The following is a 21,651-nucleotide window of genomic DNA, read 5'->3' as shown; positions in this document are numbered from 1 at the left end:
AGGAGGAGGAGAGGAGAAGAGTGCTAGGGCACATGGAGCTGCCAGAAGGCAGGAATGGCCAAGCAAGAGGAGGTCTCTGTGTGAATAGATCTGTAGAACAATTGGCCATGCCTTTAGATTATTTAAGGCTTAGTCACGTCACGATTCAGTGAGGAAGTCAACTTTCATTTCATTCCAGTTGTTCACTCGGACTTCTCCCTTGAACATTATTGTTTCAATGATGATTTACCAACTGGTAATTTGGACTAATTATATCCGTCTTCCTGACAACTCAGAATAAGCCCGTGAACAAGATCTGTGTGATCAAAGAAATTATCTGTTTGTTTTAGTTTCTGCTTGAACTCTGGCCTGTTGTGGGAACAATAATTAGCAGCTGGCACAAAAAAGGCTTATTTCCTGATTTTATGAATTTTTAAAACAAATCTCACTGCTCATAAAATATTAGAATTAAATGCTTACATCTTGTAAAATCAGTGCGTGGGGGCTATTTCCTGGGGGGGCTCATCACTGGGACAGAACAATGTATGCCTCCAACAAAAATCAGAATAAAATTTATGAACAAGTACATGAAAATTTAGTAATAACAAATTATCAGAAGATATGTATAATAACAGGATAGCGGATTCCAAAAAAGACTATACTGCTGGGAAAGGGAAACAAATTAAAAGAAATGTACTGACAAATACATTTAAAGAAATGGTGGAGGAACTAATTCTAACAGACATATGGAGATTATTGCATCCAAATGACAAACAATATACATTCTATTCCACCCTACATCAATCATATTCGAGGATAAACATGGCATGAATAAGTAGTCAACGAAGTAAAAGTATAGAGTCAGTGGAAATAGCCCCTAATATATGGGTGGATCACAACCCCTTGGTGGTAATATGGCAAGGAGCAAAAGGGAAAATGAGGAGGTGAACTTTAAATACAAGACTATTACAGAAATACAGTACATACAAATAACCACAAAAGAAATAAGTCTATTTTTGGAAGAAAATCATAAACAACCAACCACAATACAAAATCTATGGGACACACTAAAAGCATATACTGTATTAGAGGAACAACTATAGCTTATAGAGCTAAGAGGAATAAAGACAGGTAGCGATTATACAATAAAACACTAAAGGACATAAAATAATAGGAATACAACCTTCAAAAGAAACTGAAAGATAAGGCATTAATGGCATGTAGATACAAATTAAATCTAATAGAACAACAAGATTATGCCAAAGACATTAGACTTGCAAAACAAACATTTTTCAAAAATGCTAATAAACCAGGCAGGTGGTTGCCTACAAAATTCAGAAGGAAAAAGACACCAGAATAACCCACCAAATAATAGAGGAAATAGGAAAATTATAACACAATGATTAAAAAATAAAAGAAATAGCTTCAGAATACTGTAAGAATTTATATAAACAAGACCAAACAGAACCAGACAAGATAACCAAATACTAAACGGATGGAAATGTACCACAAACACAAGAGGAAGATAATGTTAAACAGAGAAATCAAATTAATGGAAATCCAAAATGCAATTTAAAAAATGAACAACAATAAATCACCAGGAGCAGATGGCTTTCCTGGGGAATTCTATAAAAACTTAGGAAATATAGCAGAACATTTGTTACTAGAATTATATAACAATGCTCTCCTAAGAGCCAGAATACCTGATTCTATGATAATGAAGGAAGGTGCCAAGCCAAACCAAATATAAAATTATAGGCCAATTCCGTGGTTGAACACCGATTACAAAATTTTCATGAGAATTATGGTGGAAAGAACTAAAAAATATTAAATAAAATTATATATGTGAACTAAAATGGATTTTTACCAATGTGGCAAATTAGGAATAAGACAATGTATATTGGATATATTAGAGTATTATGAAGCACATCCAGAAAAACAGGCAGCACTTGTTTTTCTGGATGTGCAAAAGGCGTTTGATAATGTAAATTGGCACTACATGATAGGATTAATTAGAAGAATGAAATTCAGTGACAAATTCGAACAAATGGTAGGAATAATTTACACCTCCCAGAAAGCCAAGATAATTATAAACACACACACTCCTGGGGAATGACTAGGAGTCCGACGGGAGTGTCCAATGTCATCTCTGCTCTTTATATTAACATTATAAACATTACTGAATAAAATTAGAAGCAACCAGAACATCAAAGCAACTAGAGTAAGAAGTGAGGAATACAATCTGCAAGCATTTGTCAACAATCTGGTATTCTTCTTGAAGGAACCATTGGAAACAGGACAAATATTGCTTAAAAATATAGAGGAATACACAGAGTCAGCAGTATTAAAAATTAAGAAACAAAGAACCTTAACAAAAAATATGGCAATAAAACAAAAGAGAGTTAGAAGAAAGATTAGGCCTGCAGAATACAAAATAAATAAATATTTGGGGATAAATTTGACAAATAGATTATTATTATTATTATTTTATTATTATTTATTGGATTTGTATGCCGCCCCTCTCCACAGACTCGGGGCGGCTAACAACAGTGGTAAAACAACATGAACAATCCAATTAATAAAAACAACTAAAAAACCCTTATTATTAAAAAAAACATACACACAAACACCCCATACATAACTTGCTCATCTCTCAAAGAGGACAACTATATGAAGCTAGTGAACCAAACAAAAATAGAATTGGAGAAATGGGGGAAATTACAACTGTCATTACTAGGAAGAGTAGCGGCAATCAAGATGGGAATCCTAGCGAAATTCTTATACCTTTTCCAAACAATACATTAATTTAGAGAGGAAATTTTTTACAAAATTAAACAATCATTTAATCATTTCCAAATTTAATCATTTCCAAAATTAATCATTTCCAAATTTATATGGCAAGGCAAGAAGCCAAGGATTAAATTAACTAAGTTACAAGACAACAAGAGCAGATGTGCCTTGAATTACCTGATTGGAGGCTATACCACAAAGCAGCCTTCCTGACATGGTTAAGAGAATGGGTAAACTTAAGAAACAAATATGAATAAGCAATGTACAAATTACATAAATTTAACAACAAGGTGTAAATCTGTGTAGAAATGTCTTGATGTTTAAAATGAAAAAAAACCCTAATCTCAGAAATTATATTTTAAAAATGCTAGGGATTCCTTGCCAATATTTCCAACATATCTCGAGGGCCACATTTTAAAATTTTTCTTATATTAGTTCACGTCTTTGAATTGAATGAATTCAATAACACAGGATGCAATTTGGTGAATCTAGGCCAATGTAATACAGTGGCTTGCACCAAACCATGACAAAAATATTATTCGTAGATCTGCCACATTGAAGGTAATGTTGATCCTTTTAAAACTTCATTGGTGCCAGAGTTAACCTTGAGCTATTGCTCAACCCAAACAAAGAGTACTGAAAAAATCTTCATATTATCATTTTGGATCAGACCCAAAATTAGAAATGAAGAAGTCTTAGCTGGTTCTAATAAATTACTAGTGATGTTTAGCTCATTAAAGAAGAAATTACATATTTTATACCATGCATTTTTTTCCTTGTCCTTTTCCTTTCCACTAGGGATTGTCCATTCTGGGTGTGTCTGCTCCCTTATGTGGATTAATATATCTTTTGTCTAATCCATGGGTCTTCCTCCTGTCTCCCAAGGTTATTTGCACATCCTGTTACATATTCTCTGCTGTTTTTCTTCTTCTTACAGCAGCAGCTTATTTTGAGCATCCAGTCAAAATTGCAGACTCTTCAGGATGAGAGGGAACTTGTCCAGTCTGAAGCTCTGGAACATGCTGCTCACGGGAAGATGCTGGAATCCCTGGTGCAAGATCTATGTAAACCCAATGAGTTTGAGCGCTACCTGATGTTCATGGGTGATTTGGAGAAAGTTGTGAACTTGCTGCTGTGTCTCTCTACCCGCCTTGCCCGGATCCACAACGCTATGGGGAAAATGGATGAAAACACAGATGCTGAGGAAAAAGTGAGTGCCAGGAAAGAAACTGTAGCATTTTATACTGTTGTACCTTTTAAATATTTTTCCCTAGTTGCCCAGGGAACTGAAGTGAAATCTGTGTCTATTGTTGATAGGCTGGGGACCCAAAGATACTGGGTTGAGGTAGAACATGGGACACGATGGGACATGTGTAGATCCTTTCTTCTTTTATCATTATTCTCTTTAAAATTACCTCTTCTTCCATTTTTAAAATCCATAATGGAAAAAAAGAATAGTAAAAGAGCTGGAATTGAACTTAAAAAAAATAACTGAAAAAGCAATGTATTTTTAAAACTTTAAGTGGCAGCTGTCCACAACTGTTTTTCAGCATGGTGAAACATGTTCTACCCAACTCCATTGTTACATCCTCAAATACTCACAGCTTCAACTTTAAACTGTCTACTGTGGACCTCACCCCATTCCTAAGAGTTCCGTAAATGGGGTGTGCATAGGCGCACCAATGTGCCTACTGTCCTTGCCTATTGTCCACATTTATTTGTATTCATTTCCTTCACTCATGTCCATGTTCATATTCATACCTGCTATCTTGTACATGTTTGACCAACTAATAAGTAATAAATAAATAAATATAATTTGGTCCCTCATGTGCTTGGATTCAACCAAGCAAGAAAAAGAGATTTTAGTTAAATTTATCTGCTACCTTTATCTGCTAATGGGTTTTTAAAAATATTTTAAATTGTGAATTATTAGATTTGTTATGAACTGTTTTATTCTGTTGTGAGCCGCCCCGAGTCTACGGAGAGGGGCGGCATACAAATCTAATAAATAAATAAATAAATAAATGCCTATGGTGTCACTAATCATAAGATACAAGGGATTTGCAGAGACACCCCAGAAAGAATCAGTTGTTCTTAATTTCACATTACATTTTACATATTAACCCTATTTTGGTCATGTTTGCCTTCAGGAATCCTTAAATGAGCGGTACCGACTTTTATCCAGGCAGCGGGAAGATGCGAAGGACTTGAAGGAGAACTTGGATCGCAGAGAAAGGGTGGTGTCAGGCATTCTTTCCAAATACATGACTGAGAATCAGCTCCAGGACTACAAACACTTTATTCAGGAGAAGATAACTCTACTGATTGAACAAAAGGACCTTGAGGAACATGTTAAATTTTTTGAAGAGCAGCTGGAGAGACTAGATAAGAGTATTCTTCCTTAAAACTCTATTATTTGCTCTTGCTTTCCTAAATATCTATTAACAAAGCATCATTTGAGAAGTGAGCAATGGCACCTTTTGATTATTTCTAGCAAGCCATCACAAGATCCCACTGACAGAAGCCAAATTGGCTCAGGCATACAGTATATTCTTAGAAGGAAAAGACAAAGCCTTCACTGCAGATAGCACTTTTTAAAAAAAAACACAACACAGAATCTTGAAATGACTGGTACAATGTGCATTGTCTTTTCATAAGGAATTAATGTGATCCTTTCTTCTTTGTTGACTGCAGCCTGTTTTTTTCAGGCTGATAATAATAATAATAATAATGATAATTCCATAAATATATTTTATGAACATTCATCATTGTCCATTCTTATTTTTTTAATCCTAAACAACATCAATATCTCTTCCATTGTTATTTATAGTTACTGCCAGGCATTATTTTAAAATCATGAGTTTTGTTCTTGGGACCCTTTCAATAAAAAAAATATTTCTTGGTTATGGAAATGTTAATCTAATTTACACTCTTGCTGTCAGGTAGGCAGTGTTTTAAGATTGTAGCATTGTCTGCAGAGGAAGCAAGGGCTGGTTCTCAAATCATGATGCTAGCCATTGCTGACTTCATCATTCATCATGGAGTAAGGCACCATTAACCCAAAGTCCTCAGGCTTAACTATAGTTAGAATAACCACATGCCTTTATTATAAAGGACAGTCCTTTATTTCAGAAAGCTGTTCACTACATTTATGTAATTGATTTATTCTTGTTCTTTTCTCTTGAATTTTCCGTGGTAAAACAAAATTATAAATGTGATTTTTTAAATGAACTTTTAGATTTGGCTCTTCTCTAGGCTTGTCCTTTATTTTTTCCAAGAAAATATGATCACTGTAACTATGATTCAATTCGCACCAAATTAGGGATTGAAATCTGTGAACACAGATCACCTCAAAAATACCAAAAGTATAGAATAGCTATGAACCAGGAAGAGTTCAGTAGCAATAGGCATAGCAAATTCCATGCCAGTCTAGTTTTTCCGCAGGTTTTTCTCATGAATCTTTTAAAATGCTATCTCCTGAGCCTGGCAATGCCACCCACATCAGCTAGCACCAAAACGGGAAGGAAGCAAACAAATATTTTCAATGCTACTTAAATGCATTGTGCCTTGAAAATCCTGGGGTTTCTTTTTCCATTATATAGTTCCAAAAGAATGCACTTGCAAACTACCATGTGGTCAGTTATTAACTATTTTACCACATCCTACTTTCAAACACCCACTATCATTTGCATTTTATTTTAAGTGACTTTGTTTTAACTGAAGGACAAATAAAGGGTGCCAGGTATGTAAAGCATGGATTGTTAGGTCAGAACTGAGCCGTAAAAGTACACATGTTTATTTAAAAATAAATGCCACACTGTTTACTGAATAATAGGTCAATTCTATACCTTCTGAATGACCTGCCTAAGACTCTAGGCCAGTGATGGCGAACCTATGGCACAGGTGCCACAGTTAGCACACGGAGCCATATCTACTGGCATGCAAGCAGTTGCCCTAGCTCAGCTCCAACATGCATGTGTGTGCCGGCCAGCTGAATTTGGGCTCATACAGAGGCTCTGGGAGGACGTTTTTTGGGGGAGGGTGTTTTTACCCTCCCCTGGATCTAGGGATGCCTTTGGAGCCTGGGAAGGGTGAAACACGAGCCTACCGGGCCCACCAGAAGTTGGGAAACAGGCCGTTTCTGGCCTCCAGAGGGCCTTCGAGAGGTGAGGGCACTGTTTTTGCCCTCCCCAGGCATTGAATTATGGGTGTGGGCACTTGCGCGTGTGCGATAGCGCACACACAAGTTCTTTCGGCACCCAAGGATAAAAAGGTTCGCCATCACTGCTCTAGGCCATTCAACATTTTCTGAATACAAGAACAGACATCAAGGTACCCAGTCTCTCCTTGCTCCATGCGTATACACCTGGGGCAGAGTTAGGAAGTTGGTTCAAGTTGGTTCAAAAATACTACTTTCCCTCCCTCCTGAGACACCATAAGTATCCCAACAGTTGGTGTACAACTAGAATCATTCCTGGAAAGTGCACCATGAAAAGGATAATGTGTGTGTGTGTGTTGTGTGTAGATCTTAGCAGGAGCATTGTGGTTTCCAAGAGTAGTACTGTATTACAGAAAACTCAGAGAAACATTCCAGAGAAAGAAGTCCAAAATAAGGGACTACACAGTCCAGAACTGCATCGGGGAGAGATTCAGAGTAGCCACATCCTAGAATTTCTTAAATTACAACTATTGAATTAGAAGGTTATAATTTTAGTATGGCAATATTTTCTCCATTACTTAATTTATTTATTTTGCACACATTTGAACTACCCACGTCCTTCAAGGATTAGACATAAGCCAATAAAGAATTGGATTTGATAAAAATTCACCATGTTATTTTTGGGCTTGGGTTTGACATCCAGTCCTTGGGGTGCTTAAAAAAGGCCTGTGGGGCCAGCTTGAAAATAGCCCCGTTTTGCCCGTCAGAGTGCTGCAGGAAGCTATCCAGGCTGAAAACAAGTCACTGGGAGGACACATGCCCCCTCCAGCCCTGTTTGGCTGCCAGAGATACCGCGGGCCGGTCCTTTGCTATTTTGAGGCTGAAAACTGAAAGCTCTGTGCCCCCACATATCCTATTTTGACCAGCATGGTGCTGCAGGAGGCATTTGTCCCATCTTCCCTCCCCCTCCAGCCAGCCCATAGAGAAGAATGCTGATCTGGCCCTTGAAGGAATCCAGTTTGACACTGGCCTAAGGGACTAGCCCCTTGAAGGTCCTTGTGACCATAAAGCACACTAACAGTGATAGGGGAGAGGTTATAGAAAACCGTGCTTGCTTCCTTCTACTGGATGATTAGGATTTTGTTCCCTAGATCTGATAACCCTAATTTAGAGATTCTGCAGATGTTGACTATTTCGGTTATTTTAATAACCTAGATAGAACCTCTTCAGAGACATTAGCTCTGCTTGAGCCTGGGGCCCTGGATGTGTAATGCAGCCTTATCATCTACTGGAATCAGGCTTCTGCAGTTTGAAACTCATCTGAACTCCTTCATTTTTTCCCATGTTTAAGCATTTGAAACAATTTGAAACATTTCCTGTGAGGTAAAAGAGCACCTCCTAGTGGCCAAAATCACCCCTTGCTTCTTATTCCGTCTGGCCTCCTAGCTGGGAATCAAGTAACTTTCCTTGCCTTTTTTGGTAAGTACCGGTACAGACAAGTAGAGTGTAGAAAAGTGCAACCACAGCTTATGTGCAAAGAGGGAGAAAAACAATAACTCCAGATAAAATCTCAGTAGCAGTGCAATCGTATAAATACCTATTCCCTAGTAAGTAGGTTAAAGGTGCCAAATATTAGGGAGGTGCCAAATTGGAGTTGCAGAAATCTGAGTGATCCCTAGATGCAGATAGCCCTCTCCTTAAGACCGTAATTGAGCCCAAAATGTATGTGGCTAAGCAAGAGAGTTATTAAATGAATTTTGCCCCATTTTACCACCTTTCTCGCCACAGTTAAATAACTCATTACAATTAACTTAGTAACACAGTTGTGAAAGTGAATGCTTGTCAAAAGATCACATCATAAATACATAGCAGTTGCAAAGCTCCGAATTTTGTTCACATGCTGTAATGGTTGTAAGTGTGAAAAATGGTCATAAACACTATTTTCAGGGCCATTGTAATTTATTATTATTTATTATTTTATTTATTTATTTTATTTATTGGATTTGTATGCCGCCCCTCTCCAAAGACTCGGGGCGGCTAACAGCAATAATAAGACAGCATATAATAATAATCCAATACTAAAAACAATTAAAAACCCATTATAATAAAAAACAAACAGACATACAGACAGACATACCATACATAAAATTGTAACGGCCTAGGGGGAAAGAATATCTCAGTTCCCTCATGCCTGGAGGCAGAGGTGGGTTTTAAGTAGCTTACGAAAGGCAAGGAGGGTGGGGGCAATTCTAATCTCTGGGGGGAATTGGTTCCAGAGGGTAACTTCAAACAGTTCCTGGAATGGTTGTAAGTCGAGGACTTACCTGTAGTAGCAGCAAAGAATCAAATATTTCTTTATATTTCTGTGTCCATGCAGTGACATCCAGACTTTTGGTAACCTTGTATACAGGGGTGGATTCTTCTTATCTGCTGCTACCGGTCCGCATGTGTATGACATTTTGGTGATTTTTGCTTTCGTGCATTACCAAAATCTCGCACAAGTTAGCGGCCCCTCATGAGATTTTGCTTCTGCGCTTACGCAGGAAGCAAAAAGGCCAAAAAAATTAAAGAAAAAAGATGGTGGCGCCTGAAGGACTGGCACTGGAATGGTTGTGTGCAAATTGCACAATCTGGCAACTGCTACCGGTGTGCAGTCGCCTACCGCACCTGTAGCAACCCACTACTGCTCATATAGCAGAAAATCTCAACCTTGCAGTCCTTTTCATCTCTACCTCACAATCTTGCTTGCCTGTAAACAAGTAATGTGCTGTTTGATGAGTCCTCCACAGAGCATTTATACCACAAACACCTGAATCTTGGCCTCCCTTAGGGAGGGAGAGCAATGGCTGTTGTTTTTGTTATTGGAAGCCTTTGCTTACCTCTCTGGATTCCTATTCTTTTTTTAAAGAGAATAGGAATAACTGCATCAACAAGGGAGCAGGGCAGCCCAAAACCTGTCCAGTCCAGGTAAACGTAGTGAGATTGAAAACATTCTGACCTTTTGTGCTACAGAAAGTCTGCATGAAAATGTTTATACTATATGTTTATAAGCTTTTTTTTAAAAAAAATCCACTTATGTAAACATTTTTCTATTATATAGCCCTAATTTATTTATTTATTTATTTATTTATTTATTTATTTATTTATTTATTTATTTATTTATTTATTTATTTATTTATTTATTTATTTATTTATTTATTTATTTATTTATTTATTTATTTATTTATTTATTTATTTATTTATTTATTTATTTATTTATTTATTTATTTATTTATTTGATCTGTATGCCGCCCCTCTCCGTAGATTCGGGGCGGCTAACAACAATGGTAAAAGACAATACGTAACAATCCAATTTAATAAAACAACTAAAAACCCTAATTATAAAAAACCAAACATACACACAAACATACCATGCATAACTTGTAATGGCCATGGGGAAGAAATATCTTAACTCCCCCATGCCTGGCAACAAAGGTGGGTCTTGAGTACTTTGCGAAAGACAAGGAGGGTGGGGGCCGTTCTAATCTCTGGGGAGAGTTGATTCCAGAGGGCCAGGGTCGCCACAGAGAAGGCTCTTCCCGTGGGCCTCGCCAAACGACATTGTTTAGTCGACGGGACCCGGAGAAGCCAACTCTGTGGGACCTTATCGGCCGCTGGGATTCGTGCGGTAGAAGGCGGTTCCGGATGTATTCTGGCCCAATGCCATGTAGGGCTTTAAAAGTCATTACCAATACTTTGAATTGTGACCGGAAACCGATCGGCAGCCAGTGTAGGCCGCGGAGTGTTGCAGAAACGTGGGCGAATCTAGGAAGCCCCACGATGGCTCTCGCGGCCGCATTCTGCACGATCTGAAGTTTCCGAACACTTTTCAAAGGTAGCCCCATGTAGAGAGCATTGCAGTAATCAAACCTCGAGGTGATGAGGGCATGAGCGACTGTGAGCAATGACTCCCTGTCTAGATAGGGCCGCAGCTGGTGCACCAGGTGAACCTGAGCAAACGCCCCCCCTCGCCACAGCCGAAAGATGATGTTCCAATGTCAGCTGTGGATCGAGGACTAATGGACTTTCCTTAAAAGGTTTTATTAGTGTTGCCACATATTTTCTCTGTAGACACTATTGCTGTTTTATTGGAGGCCAATTTTTTAAAAAGATATAACACTAGAACAGTATACCAAACATAAAATGACAATGAAATTGTACAGCAAAGGCTGAAACAATTAGTCTGAAGGAGGTACTGGTTGATTTTTACAAGCCATGGCTACTGTTAAAAACTTGGCCACTGTTTTGGAAATAGCTGAACTTTGATCTCATAGGAAGAAAACAATGTCCAGAAAATTTAAAGCTTGAAAGCAAATGGTTAAGAAGTATATCGATGTCAGAATGCTCAGCCAAGAACTCAGGAACAAACATAGATAAATAATGAAGACAATTCAGCAGGAACAGGTTTAAGTAAAAGTTTACTCTTCAGGGTATTAAAATGTATATATACAGTGATACCTTGTCTTACAAACTGAATTGATTCCAGGATGAGATTCTTAAGGTGAAAAGTTTGTAAGACGAAACAATGTTTCCCATAGGAATCAATGGAAAAGCGATTAATGCGTGCAAGCCAAAAATTCACCCCTTTTGCCAGCCGAAGCACCTGGTTTTGCGCTGCTGGGATTCCCCTGAGGCTCCCCTCCATGGGAAACCCCACCTTTGGACTTCTGTGTTTTTGCGATGCTGCAGGGGAATCCCAGCAGGGGAATCCCAGCATTGCAAAAACGAGCGCTTCGCTGGCAACAGAAGTCCGGAGGTGGGGTTTCCCAGCGAAGGGAGCATCAGTGAAATTGCAGCATCGCAAAAACACGGAAGTCCTTGAAACCCCACCTCTGGACCTCTGTGTTTTTGTGATGCTGCGATTTCACTGAGGCTCCCCTCGCTGGGAAACTCCACCTCTGGACTTCCATTGCAGGCAAAGCGCCTGTTTTTGCACTGCTGGGATTCTCCTGCAGCATCACAAAAACACGGAAGTCTGGAAGTGGGTTTTCCCATGGAGGGGAGTCTCAGGGGAATCTCAGCAGTGCAAAAACAGGGTCTTCGCTGGCAACGGAAGTCCAGAGGTGGGGCATCACAGTGGCGGCGGTGGGTTTGTAAGGTGAAAATAGTTTGTAAGAAGAGGCAAAAAAATCTTAAACCCCGGGGTTTGTATCTCAAAAAGTTTGTATGACGAGGCGTTTGTAAGATGAGGTATCACTGTACTTTCTTTCTTCTTCTTCTATGTACAAAATATACTTCACTTTTACTATGTACATGAAGGTATAACAAATGTTACTTACAAGTAGCTATTATACTAACTATGGTTTAACTATCTTACCACCAGTACGCAGTTCACTCTTAATGCTTCAATCACACCACAAACTAAACCATCAACCAACTACCCAACAAACCCAACCAAACCACACCCACTGTAAAGGTGCTTTCATTCTTATAATGCTCTGGCCCAATCAGGTTGCAGCATATATATTGTGACTCAACATTATCACTGTTTTACATATTCACAACCTTCTTTTACCTTACATGGAATATCACCTAGAATATTGTTTATTTTTGACAAACAATATATTCTGAGGTCCAAGGAACACGGTTCCCTTCCCCTCAAAGTGGTACCTATTTATCTACTCACATTTGCATGCTTTTGAACTGCTAGGTGAGCAGGGAGATGGGGCAAGCAACGGGAGCTCATCCCCATTGCTCAGCGCTTGGCTCTCGAACCTGGACTGTCAGATTTGCAGCTGACAAACCTGATGGCTTAAACTGCTAAGCTTTCATTTCCTTCCACTATTTTGGTTCTATGCAGCGTCATTAGATTTGTATCATGCTCTCTCCTTCTAGTGTTTCAATGAGGTGGATTGGGCTGGGATGAGATAGAATGTGTGGCTCAAAGCCATCCAGCTGCCTTTCTTGCCTAAGAACTCAAAATCACTGGGCTTCTTGTTCAGTGCCTTAATTGGTACACCAAATTGGTGCTCTTGATGCTTGGAAGGCTCAATCAAAGGACAGGTGAATTTAGCATAGACTAAAGGCCCGTTTATTTATTTATTTATTTATTTATTTATTTATTTATTTATTTATTTATTTGTTTATTTATTTATTTATTTATTTATTTATTTATTTATTTATTTATTTATTTATTTATTTTTTATTTATTATTTATTATTTATTTATTTATTTTTTATTTATTTACTTACTTACTTACTTACTTACTTACTTACTTACTTACTTACTTACTTATTTATTTATTTATTTATTGGATTTGTATGCCGCCCCTCTCCAGAGACTCGGGGCGGCTAACAGCGACAATAAAACAGTGTACAATAGTAATTTGGTATTGATGATTAAAAATCAATTAATATAAAAACCAAACATACATACATACATACCATGATAAAGATGCATGAAATAACTGGGTTATATCAGCAGTAGGGAGCATATAGTTCTTCCGCTATTCGATCCCAACATTGATCAGCTCCCATTAGCTGCCATGTTGAAACAGTGAACATGGTTATTTGTGCTGCTGCTCATATGAGCTTAGCTGTGTAAAAGGTTTGAAAAGCTGTTGAATACATGCAAGGTATCAAAGTCCATCTTATGGAAATGATGCAGTTATCTTTCCCCAGCCTCACCCTTTATTATATTTGGAACGATCATGTTGCATGCAAATGTGAACTTTGCCTCCATGAGTCATAATTAAGGCAGTAATTGTGAGTTGCTAAATTTGTATTCCCACCCTTTCAGCTAAAATAGATATTTGTTTGGGGGCTAAATCAGTCTTAGATTAAGCCAGCAGGTCCCTTTAAATCGTATCGTCCAGATTTGGTTCACAAGGATCTGCAACTGTGTGTTCAAGCTACTATCTCAGCCATTACATTTTGAAAATCATAATAATAATATTGAGTCACTGCATTATATCTACTTTCATTTCAAAGGATCTGCAAATAAACTCAGAACACCCAGTTATTATTTCTCACATACCTTTATTTCCACTGTTAACCAGGAGTTAAACATTAATTTAACCAGTGAAAGAGCTTTTCTCATACAAAATATTGTAATTTTGATACAACTATGTGCATGTGCAGTGTAAGTGGGGATAGAAATAGCGATTGATGAATTCAACGACTGAAAGCAATAATGTGTGTGTGTGTGTGTGTGTGTGTGTGTGTTTTCTCCTGTCGAATCACGCTAGTATACCCAAACATGGTAGGAAGAACACTGCTTCTTTTTTGCCTCTCGGCCCTTCCAGAGGTCATCCAGGCAGTTAATTTTATAGCCGACAAACTATTTTCTATGTGTGTAACATAGTGTATATAAACATACACACAGCCGCATATATTGGACAAACTAATAGGAGAATAAACGCACGCATCGCAGAACATGCAGTCCTTTTCATGGAATTTTTGGAATGGTAGGAAGCAAACCGGTGGCGAGGTAAGTTAAAATCCAACCACGTGGGTTCTGCGCCAATTCAGGAAGCTCAAACTGCTCAAGGAGCTGCTGATACAGTTCTACAGAGGAATTATTGAGTCTGCCATCTGCACCTCTATAAGTGTCTGGGGCAGTTCTGTAACCCAACAAGATAGACACAGACCTCAGAGAATAATCAGAACTGTAGGAAAAACAATTACTGCCAACCTAATGTTTCACTTCCCACCCTCAAAACGATGCTGCACAGCAAGACAACAAGATACAAGAACAGTTTTTTTTCCTGAATGTCATTATTCTACTAAACAAATAATTCCCTCATCACTGTCAAACTATTCACTAAGGTTGCATTACTATTAGTCTTCTCATTGTTCCTATCACCCATCTCTTCCCACTTATGACTGTATGATTGTAACTTGTTGCTTGTATCCATATGATTTATATTAATATTGATTCTTTCCTGGTTGCTTATTGGTACACTATGACAATTATTAAGTGTTGTACATTATGATTCTTGACAAACTTTTCTTTTCTTTGGTATACAGTATATGCACTAAAGACAAATTCCTTTTGTGTCCAATCATACTTGGCCAATAAAGAATTCTGTTCTGCTCTCTTCTCTTCTCTTCTCTTCTCCACAGGCTGCCCAGAAAGTAATGCACCACTTTTTTTCTTCAACAATTATTTATTGAACACAATTAAACTTACACACAAGAAAGAATGATGTTTCTTCTACACTCCCTCTTTTTCCATGTAATCTCCATTCCGCCTTCCTCCAGTGAGTCACAAAGGCATGTATGCTCTGTTGGTACCACTTTTTGTTCTGGCCATGAAGCCATTTCTGCACAGAACCGTCTTCTAATGGCCTCACCCTCTGTGCCCAGCAACTAACCGTACTTCTGTCGACTGCAGATTCTCCATAAATTGTACACAAATGTTTGTGAATATTCCCACAGTTTCTTTCTCTGCAGTGAAAAATTCAATGACGACAGGCTGCTTGTAACATACAGTACATCATTTACAGATGCCATTTCAAAACACTGCTGCAGCTACGCTATCTGTCTGAAGAAATGCAAAATTTGCACACACACTCCTGACAATTCAAATAATATATATCTAAAGTTTCTCATTTGTACCATTACTGTAGGCTGAGGGGAAAAAAAGTGGTGCATTGCTTTCTGGGTGACCCTCGCATTCTATTCTATTCTATTCATTTATGTATGTAGCCTGAGATATTTGTATTAGGAAAAATTGTTTTCCAGTGGGTCTGAGCACACAGTGAATATTATTTGCAAAAAGTGCTTCAGATCTCATGTGAACACTGAACATCTTTGCTACTAATGAAAGAAATTTTCTTTTTCAATTTTCTGCATGAGCCTTAACAGTGTAATTAGTTGAAGGAAAGATTCCAGTGAAGCATCTTTTAAAGCAAAGACCATTTTTTATTAGGCTGGAAAAATGTGACTGTTCATCTCTGCACACGAGACAAAGCAGCTTCTTCTGAATCATTTCCAAAGCATGCACAATTTGCACAGTAGGAAGTATCTTTATCCTACATACTTTTACATAAGGTTGGGGGGGGGGGAGGAATAAGGCAACAAATTTAAATCATATTTTAATGTCATTGAAAATTATATTTAATTTCCAAAATAGTAATATATATTACATTTGTCCATTTTAATTATCGGCTATTACATTGATTAGAAAATGCAGCCAATTTAATTTCATATTGTAAACTGATGAGCTATTCAAATAGAAACTAATTGCAGTAAGAATCAGAATGGAAAGATACATGCATGAAAAGACACATGTGCCACTATCTTTCCTTTTGAATTTTTTTGGAACTATTTTTAAATTTATTTTTTGATTTTTTCCTGTGTTTTTTTCTTCTTCTGCACATGAGTTTTCAGCACTGCACATGCATTGTCATCTTGTTTGGACTTTTTTGGTGGGGAGGTGTTTGGCACTGCACATCCATGGATCCATGAAGCGCAGCCACATGGTGCGGCCATGCAATATGGCAGGAAGCAAACTGACAGTGAGGTAAGGTAGAACTCACCCCTGGCCCAAACTCTAAAAATTCCTGGGGGGTTTTTTAAGCAAAGGTGCATTGTATTAAGACATACCAGGGATTCATCAACAATAGAATGGAATGGAAGGAATGGAATAAGAGGAGAGGAGAGGAATGGAGAGGAGAGGAGAGGAATGGAGAGGAGAGGAATGGAGAGGAGAGGAGAGGAATGGAGAGGAGAGGAATGGAGAGGAGAGGAATGGAGAGGAGAGGAGAGGAATGGAGAGGAGAGGAATGGAGAGGAGAGGAATGGAGAGGAGAGGAATGGAGAGGAGAGGAATGGAGAGGAGAGGAATGGAGAGGAGAGGAATGGAGAGGAGAGGAATGGAGAGGAGAGGAATGGAGAGGAGAGGAATGGAGAGGAGAGGAATGGAGAGGAGAGGAATGGAGAGGAGAGGAATGGAGAGGAGAGGAGAGGTGAGGAATGGAGAGGAGAGGAATGGAGAGGAGAGGAGAGGAATGGAGAGGAGAGGAATGGAGAGGAGAGGAGAGGAGAGGAATGGAGAGGAGAGGAATGGAGAGGAGAGGAGAGGAATGGAGAGGAGAGGAATGGAGAGGAGAGGAGAGGAATGGAGAGGAGAGGACTGGAGAGGAGAGGAATGGAGAGGAGAGGAGAGGAATGGAGAGGAGAGGACTGGAGAGGAGAGGAATGGAGAGGAGAGGAGAGGAATGGAGAGGAGAGGAGAGGAATGGAGAGGAGAGGAGAGGAATGGAGAGGAGAGGAGAGGAATGGAGAGGAGAGGACTGGAGAGGAGAGGAATGGAGAGGAGAGGAGAGGAATGGAGAGGAGAGGACTGGAGAGGAGAGGAATGGAGAGGAGAGGAGAGGAATGGAGAGGAGAGGAGAGGAATGGAGAGGAGAGGAGAGGAGAGGAGAGGAATGGAGAGGAGAGGACTGGAGAGGAGAGGAATGGAGAGGAGAGGAGAGGAATGGAGAGGAGAGGACTGGAGAGGAGAGGAATGGAGAGGAGAGGAATGGAGAGGAGAGGAATGGAGAGGAGAGGAATGGAGAGGAGAGGAGGAGAGGTGAGGAATGGAGAGGAGAGGAATGGAGAGGAGAGGAGAGGAATGGAGAGGAGAGGAATGGAGAGGAGAGGAATGGAGAGGAGAGGAGAGGAATGGAGAGGAGAGGACTGGAGAGGAGAGGAGAGGAATGGAGAGGAGAGGAATGGAGAGGAGAGGAGAGGAATGGAGAGGAGAGGAATGGAGAGGAGAGGAGAGGAATGGAGAGGAGAGGACTGGAGAGGAGAGGAATGGAGAGGAGAGGAGAGGAATGGAGAGGAGAGGACTGGAGAGGAGAGGAATGGAGAGGAGAGGAGAGGAATGGAGAGGAGAGGAGAGGAATGGAGAGGAGAGGAGAGGAGAGGAGAGAGGAATGGAGAGGAGAGGACTGGAGAGGAGAGGATGGAGAGGAGAGGAGAGGAATGGAGAGGAGAGGACTGGAGAGGAGAGACTGGAGAGGAGAGGAATGGAGAGGAGAGGAATGGAGAGGAGAGGAATGGAGAGGGAGAGGAATGGAGAGGAGAGGAGAGGTGAGGAATGGAGAGGAGAGGAATGGAGAGGAGAGGAGAGGAATGGAGAGGAGAGGAATGGAGAGGAGAGGAGAGGGTGAGGAATGGAGAGGAGAGGAATGGAGAGGAGAGGAGAGGAATGGAGAGGAGAGGAATGGAGAGGAGAGGAATGGAGAGGAGAGGAGAGGAATGGAGAGGAGAGGACTGGAGAGGAGAGGAGAGGAATGGAGAGGAGAGGAATGGAGAGGAGAGGAGAGGAATGGAGAGGAGAGGAATGGAGAGGAGAGGAGAGGAATGGAGAGGAGAGGACTGGAGAGGAGAGGAATGGAGAGGAGAGGAGAGGAATGGAGAGGAGAGGACTGGAGAGGAGAGGAATGGAGAGGAGAGGAGAGGAATGGAGAGGAGAGGAGAGGAATGGAGAGGAGAGGAGAGGAGAGGAGAGGAATGGAGAGGAGAGGACTGGAGAGGAGAGGAATGGAGAGGAGAGGAGAGGAATGGAGAGGAGAGGACTGGAGAGGAGAGGAATGGAGAGGAGAGAATGGAGAGGAGAGGAATGGAGAGGAGAGGAATGGAGAGGAGAGGAAGAGGTGAGGAATGGAGAGGAGAGGAATGGAGAGGAGAGGAGAGGAATGGAGAGGAGAGGAATGGAGAGGAGAGGAATGGAGAGGAGAGGAGAGGAATGGAGAGGAGAGGAATGGAGAGGAGAGGAGAGGTGAGGAATGGAGAGGAGAGGAATGGAGAGGAGAGGAATGGAGAGGAGAGGAGAGGAATGGAGAGGGAGGAGAGGAATGGAGAGGAGAGGAATGGAGAGGAGAGGAGAGGTGAGGAATGGAGAGGAGAGGAATGGAGAGGAGAGGAGAGGAATGGAGAGGAGAGGAATGGAGAGGAGAGGAGAGGAATGGAGAGGAGAGGAATGGAGAGGAGAGGAATGGAGAGGAGAGGAGAGGAATGGAGAGGAGAGGACTGGAGAGGAGAGGAATGGAGAGGAGAGGAGAGGAATGGAGAGGAGAGGAGAGGAATGGAGAGGAGAGGAATGGAGAGGAGAGGAGAGGAATGGAGAGGAGAGGACTGGAGAGGAGAGGAATGGAGAGGAGAGAGAGAGGAATGGAGAGGAGAGGACTGGAGAGGAGAGGAATGAGAGGAGAGGAGAGGAATGGAGAGGAGAGGAATGGAGAGGAGAGGAATGGAGAGGAGAGGAATTGGAGAGGAGAGGAATGGAGAGGAGAGGTGAGGTGAGGATTGGAGAGGAGAGGAATGGAGAGGAGAGGAGAGGAATGGAGAGGAGAGGAATGGAGAGGAGAGGAATGGAGAGGAGAGGAGAGGAATGGAGAGGAGAGGAATGGAGAGGAGAGGAGAGGAATGGAGAGGAGAGGACTGGAGAGGAGAGGAATGGAGAGGAGAGGAGAGGAATGGAGAGGAGAGGAATGGAGAGGAGAGGAATGGAGAGGAGAGGAATGGAGAGGAGAGGAGAGGACAGTGTGGAGTGGAGTGGAGTGGAACCGAACGGAACAGAATGTAATGGAAGTGAACAGAATCAAATAGAGTAGAATCAAGGGCAATTTCCTTCAAATTTCATTGTTCTGCCCCTGAGGAAAGTCTATGTGTCTATCAGTTCACCTATCCCAACTAAAGCAAAGGCAGAGAGTTCCTCTCTACTGAACAAATTGGGGTTGGTACACAGCCTGATGCTTTTATTGTATTGTTTATATCCAAACAAATTGCAAATACCAAGTGTGCGTCATGAATATCTTCAGTGACATACTTTGTTGTTGGCAATACCAGTTCAAAATATCCACTGCTAGCAAAATGCCTACTTTGACTCACATTCAAATAAAGCAACAAAGGACACTAAGGGAATGTAGGTCAGGCAACTAAAATACACAAAGCCACAGGGAAATATAAAGTTCTCCATGAAATGATGCTTTTTTCACAGAATAAGCATATAGCGGTGATCTTCCTGTCTCATGATTTGTAGGATACAAACTGAATCTAGGTGAATGGTCTTAGATAGCTAAATTTCTGTGCTCAAAAAGGTTCAGAATTTATTTGTTTGTTTGTTTGTCAAACATGTATATGATAGTAGTAGTTTGTCGTAAGTAAAAAGTAACAATAAAAGAAGACAATAGGTAGGACAGGGACGGTAGGCACAGTGGTGTGCTTATGCACGCCCCTTACAGACCTCTTAGAAACGGGAAGAGGTCAACTGTAGACAGCCTAAGGTTAAAGTTTTTGGGGTTTGGGGATGAAACCACAAAGTCAGGTAGTGCAATCCAGGCATTGATCAGTCTATTGCTGAAGTCGTATTTTCTGCAGTCGAGTTTGGAGCAGTTTACATTAATTTTGAATCTATTATATGATCATGTATTGCCGCAGTTGAAAGTGAATTCATCATTAACAGGAAGGACATTTTGGTATATGATTTTATGAACTACAGTTAGATCAGATCGGAGGTGACATTGTTGTAAATTTTCTAATCCCAGTATTTCAAGTCTGGCAGAATAAAGTATTTTGTTAGGGGGCGAAGGAGTGAGCGACTCTTTTTGTGAAATATTTCCGGACTCCCTCGATTGTATTAATGTCTGATATGCAGTGCGGGTGCTAGACAAGCAAGCTGTATTCCAGAATTGGTCTAACAAATGTTTTGTAAGCTCTGGTTAGCAGTACATGTTGCCAGAGAAGAAGCTATGTAAGATTAGATTAACAATTCTTTGTGCCCCTTTGGCATTTTTGTTACAATGGGCTCTAGCACTTAGGTCGTTGGATATGAGTACTCCAAGGTCTTTGATAGAGTGAGGGTCATCTACAAGTTTGTTTCCCTCCCAAGTTTGTATTTCTGATTCTTTTTGCCAATGTGTAAGACAGAGCCTGATGTGGCCTGATTTCAAATAATGCATCTTTACAACAATGCCAGGAAAAGCTGAAAGAAATGGCTCACTGTCATCATTTCCCCACAAAAATTTATAACAATTTCAGACAGCATATGCTTATGTCATTGCCCCCAATAGAACTCATTTTTAAGTACACACACACACACTTATTTTTATGCTTCCTTAAAAACAAGTAGTACTGAATCTAAAGAGCATTAGTCACAGCAACTAGAAATAAAATATTGAAGAATTATTTAAGAATTATACTGCTGAGTAATCATGCAGTGGATTGCTGCACTGGTATCTAGAATTTTATAAAGCAAAATTGTTCTGTAGTTCTCGGCCAAGTAATGTTTTACAATAAGATGAAAAATGGCTGTCTTTGCTATTTGGCTGGAAAATAACTATGCTACTTGATGGAAGCCAAAAAAACTCTCAACAGTTAATAAGTCAGCCCAGAGTTCTCATTAATGGCACATATAGACAGGTCCAAATTATCCTATTTTGGACACTATTATGCAAAGATCCAGCACTCTGGAGAAGGCTCTGGTGCTAGGAAAGGTGGATGGAAGGAGAAGAGGATAACCAGCAGCAAAATGAATGGACTTGGATACAATGGCAATGAGTGTACTGCTGGGAAGCCTAAAGGTATAGGGTGGATATAGACTGTCATGGAGAAAATCTATGTGATAACTATGAGTCAAAAATGACTTGATGGTATATACAGTGTTCCCTCGATTTTCGTGGGTTCAAACTTCATGGAAAGTCTATACCATGGTTTTTCAAAAATATTAATTAAAAAATACTTTGCAGT

General features: G+C 40.2%; 1 protein-coding gene across 3 annotated transcripts in view; it reads left to right on the top strand.

The window, feature by feature from the left end:
- The window catches only part of SHROOM1 (shroom family member 1), a 61,334-nt gene extending 55,800 nt beyond the window's left edge, over positions 1–5,534 (top strand). For 2 of the 3 annotated variants that reach the window (XM_070739316.1, XM_070739317.1), the window contains exons 6-7: positions 3,707–3,979; positions 4,920–5,534. In XM_070739316.1, the coding sequence (XP_070595417.1) occupies positions 3,707–3,979; positions 4,920–5,174 (528 nt within the window). In that variant the 3' untranslated portion in view covers positions 5,175–5,534. The remainder of the gene's footprint in view (positions 1–3,706; positions 3,980–4,919) is intronic. The other variant, XM_070739318.1, reaches the window with a different exon arrangement.
- Positions 5,535–21,651: the final 16,117 nt, after the last annotated feature.

Source organism: Erythrolamprus reginae, chromosome 2 (assembly GCF_031021105.1).
Source record: "Erythrolamprus reginae isolate rEryReg1 chromosome 2, rEryReg1.hap1, whole genome shotgun sequence".
NCBI classification, from domain to species: Eukaryota; Metazoa; Chordata; class Lepidosauria; order Squamata; family Dipsadidae; genus Erythrolamprus; species Erythrolamprus reginae.
The sequence above is the reverse complement of the archived record's forward strand: the minus strand, read 5'-3'. Positions and strand labels throughout refer to the sequence as shown.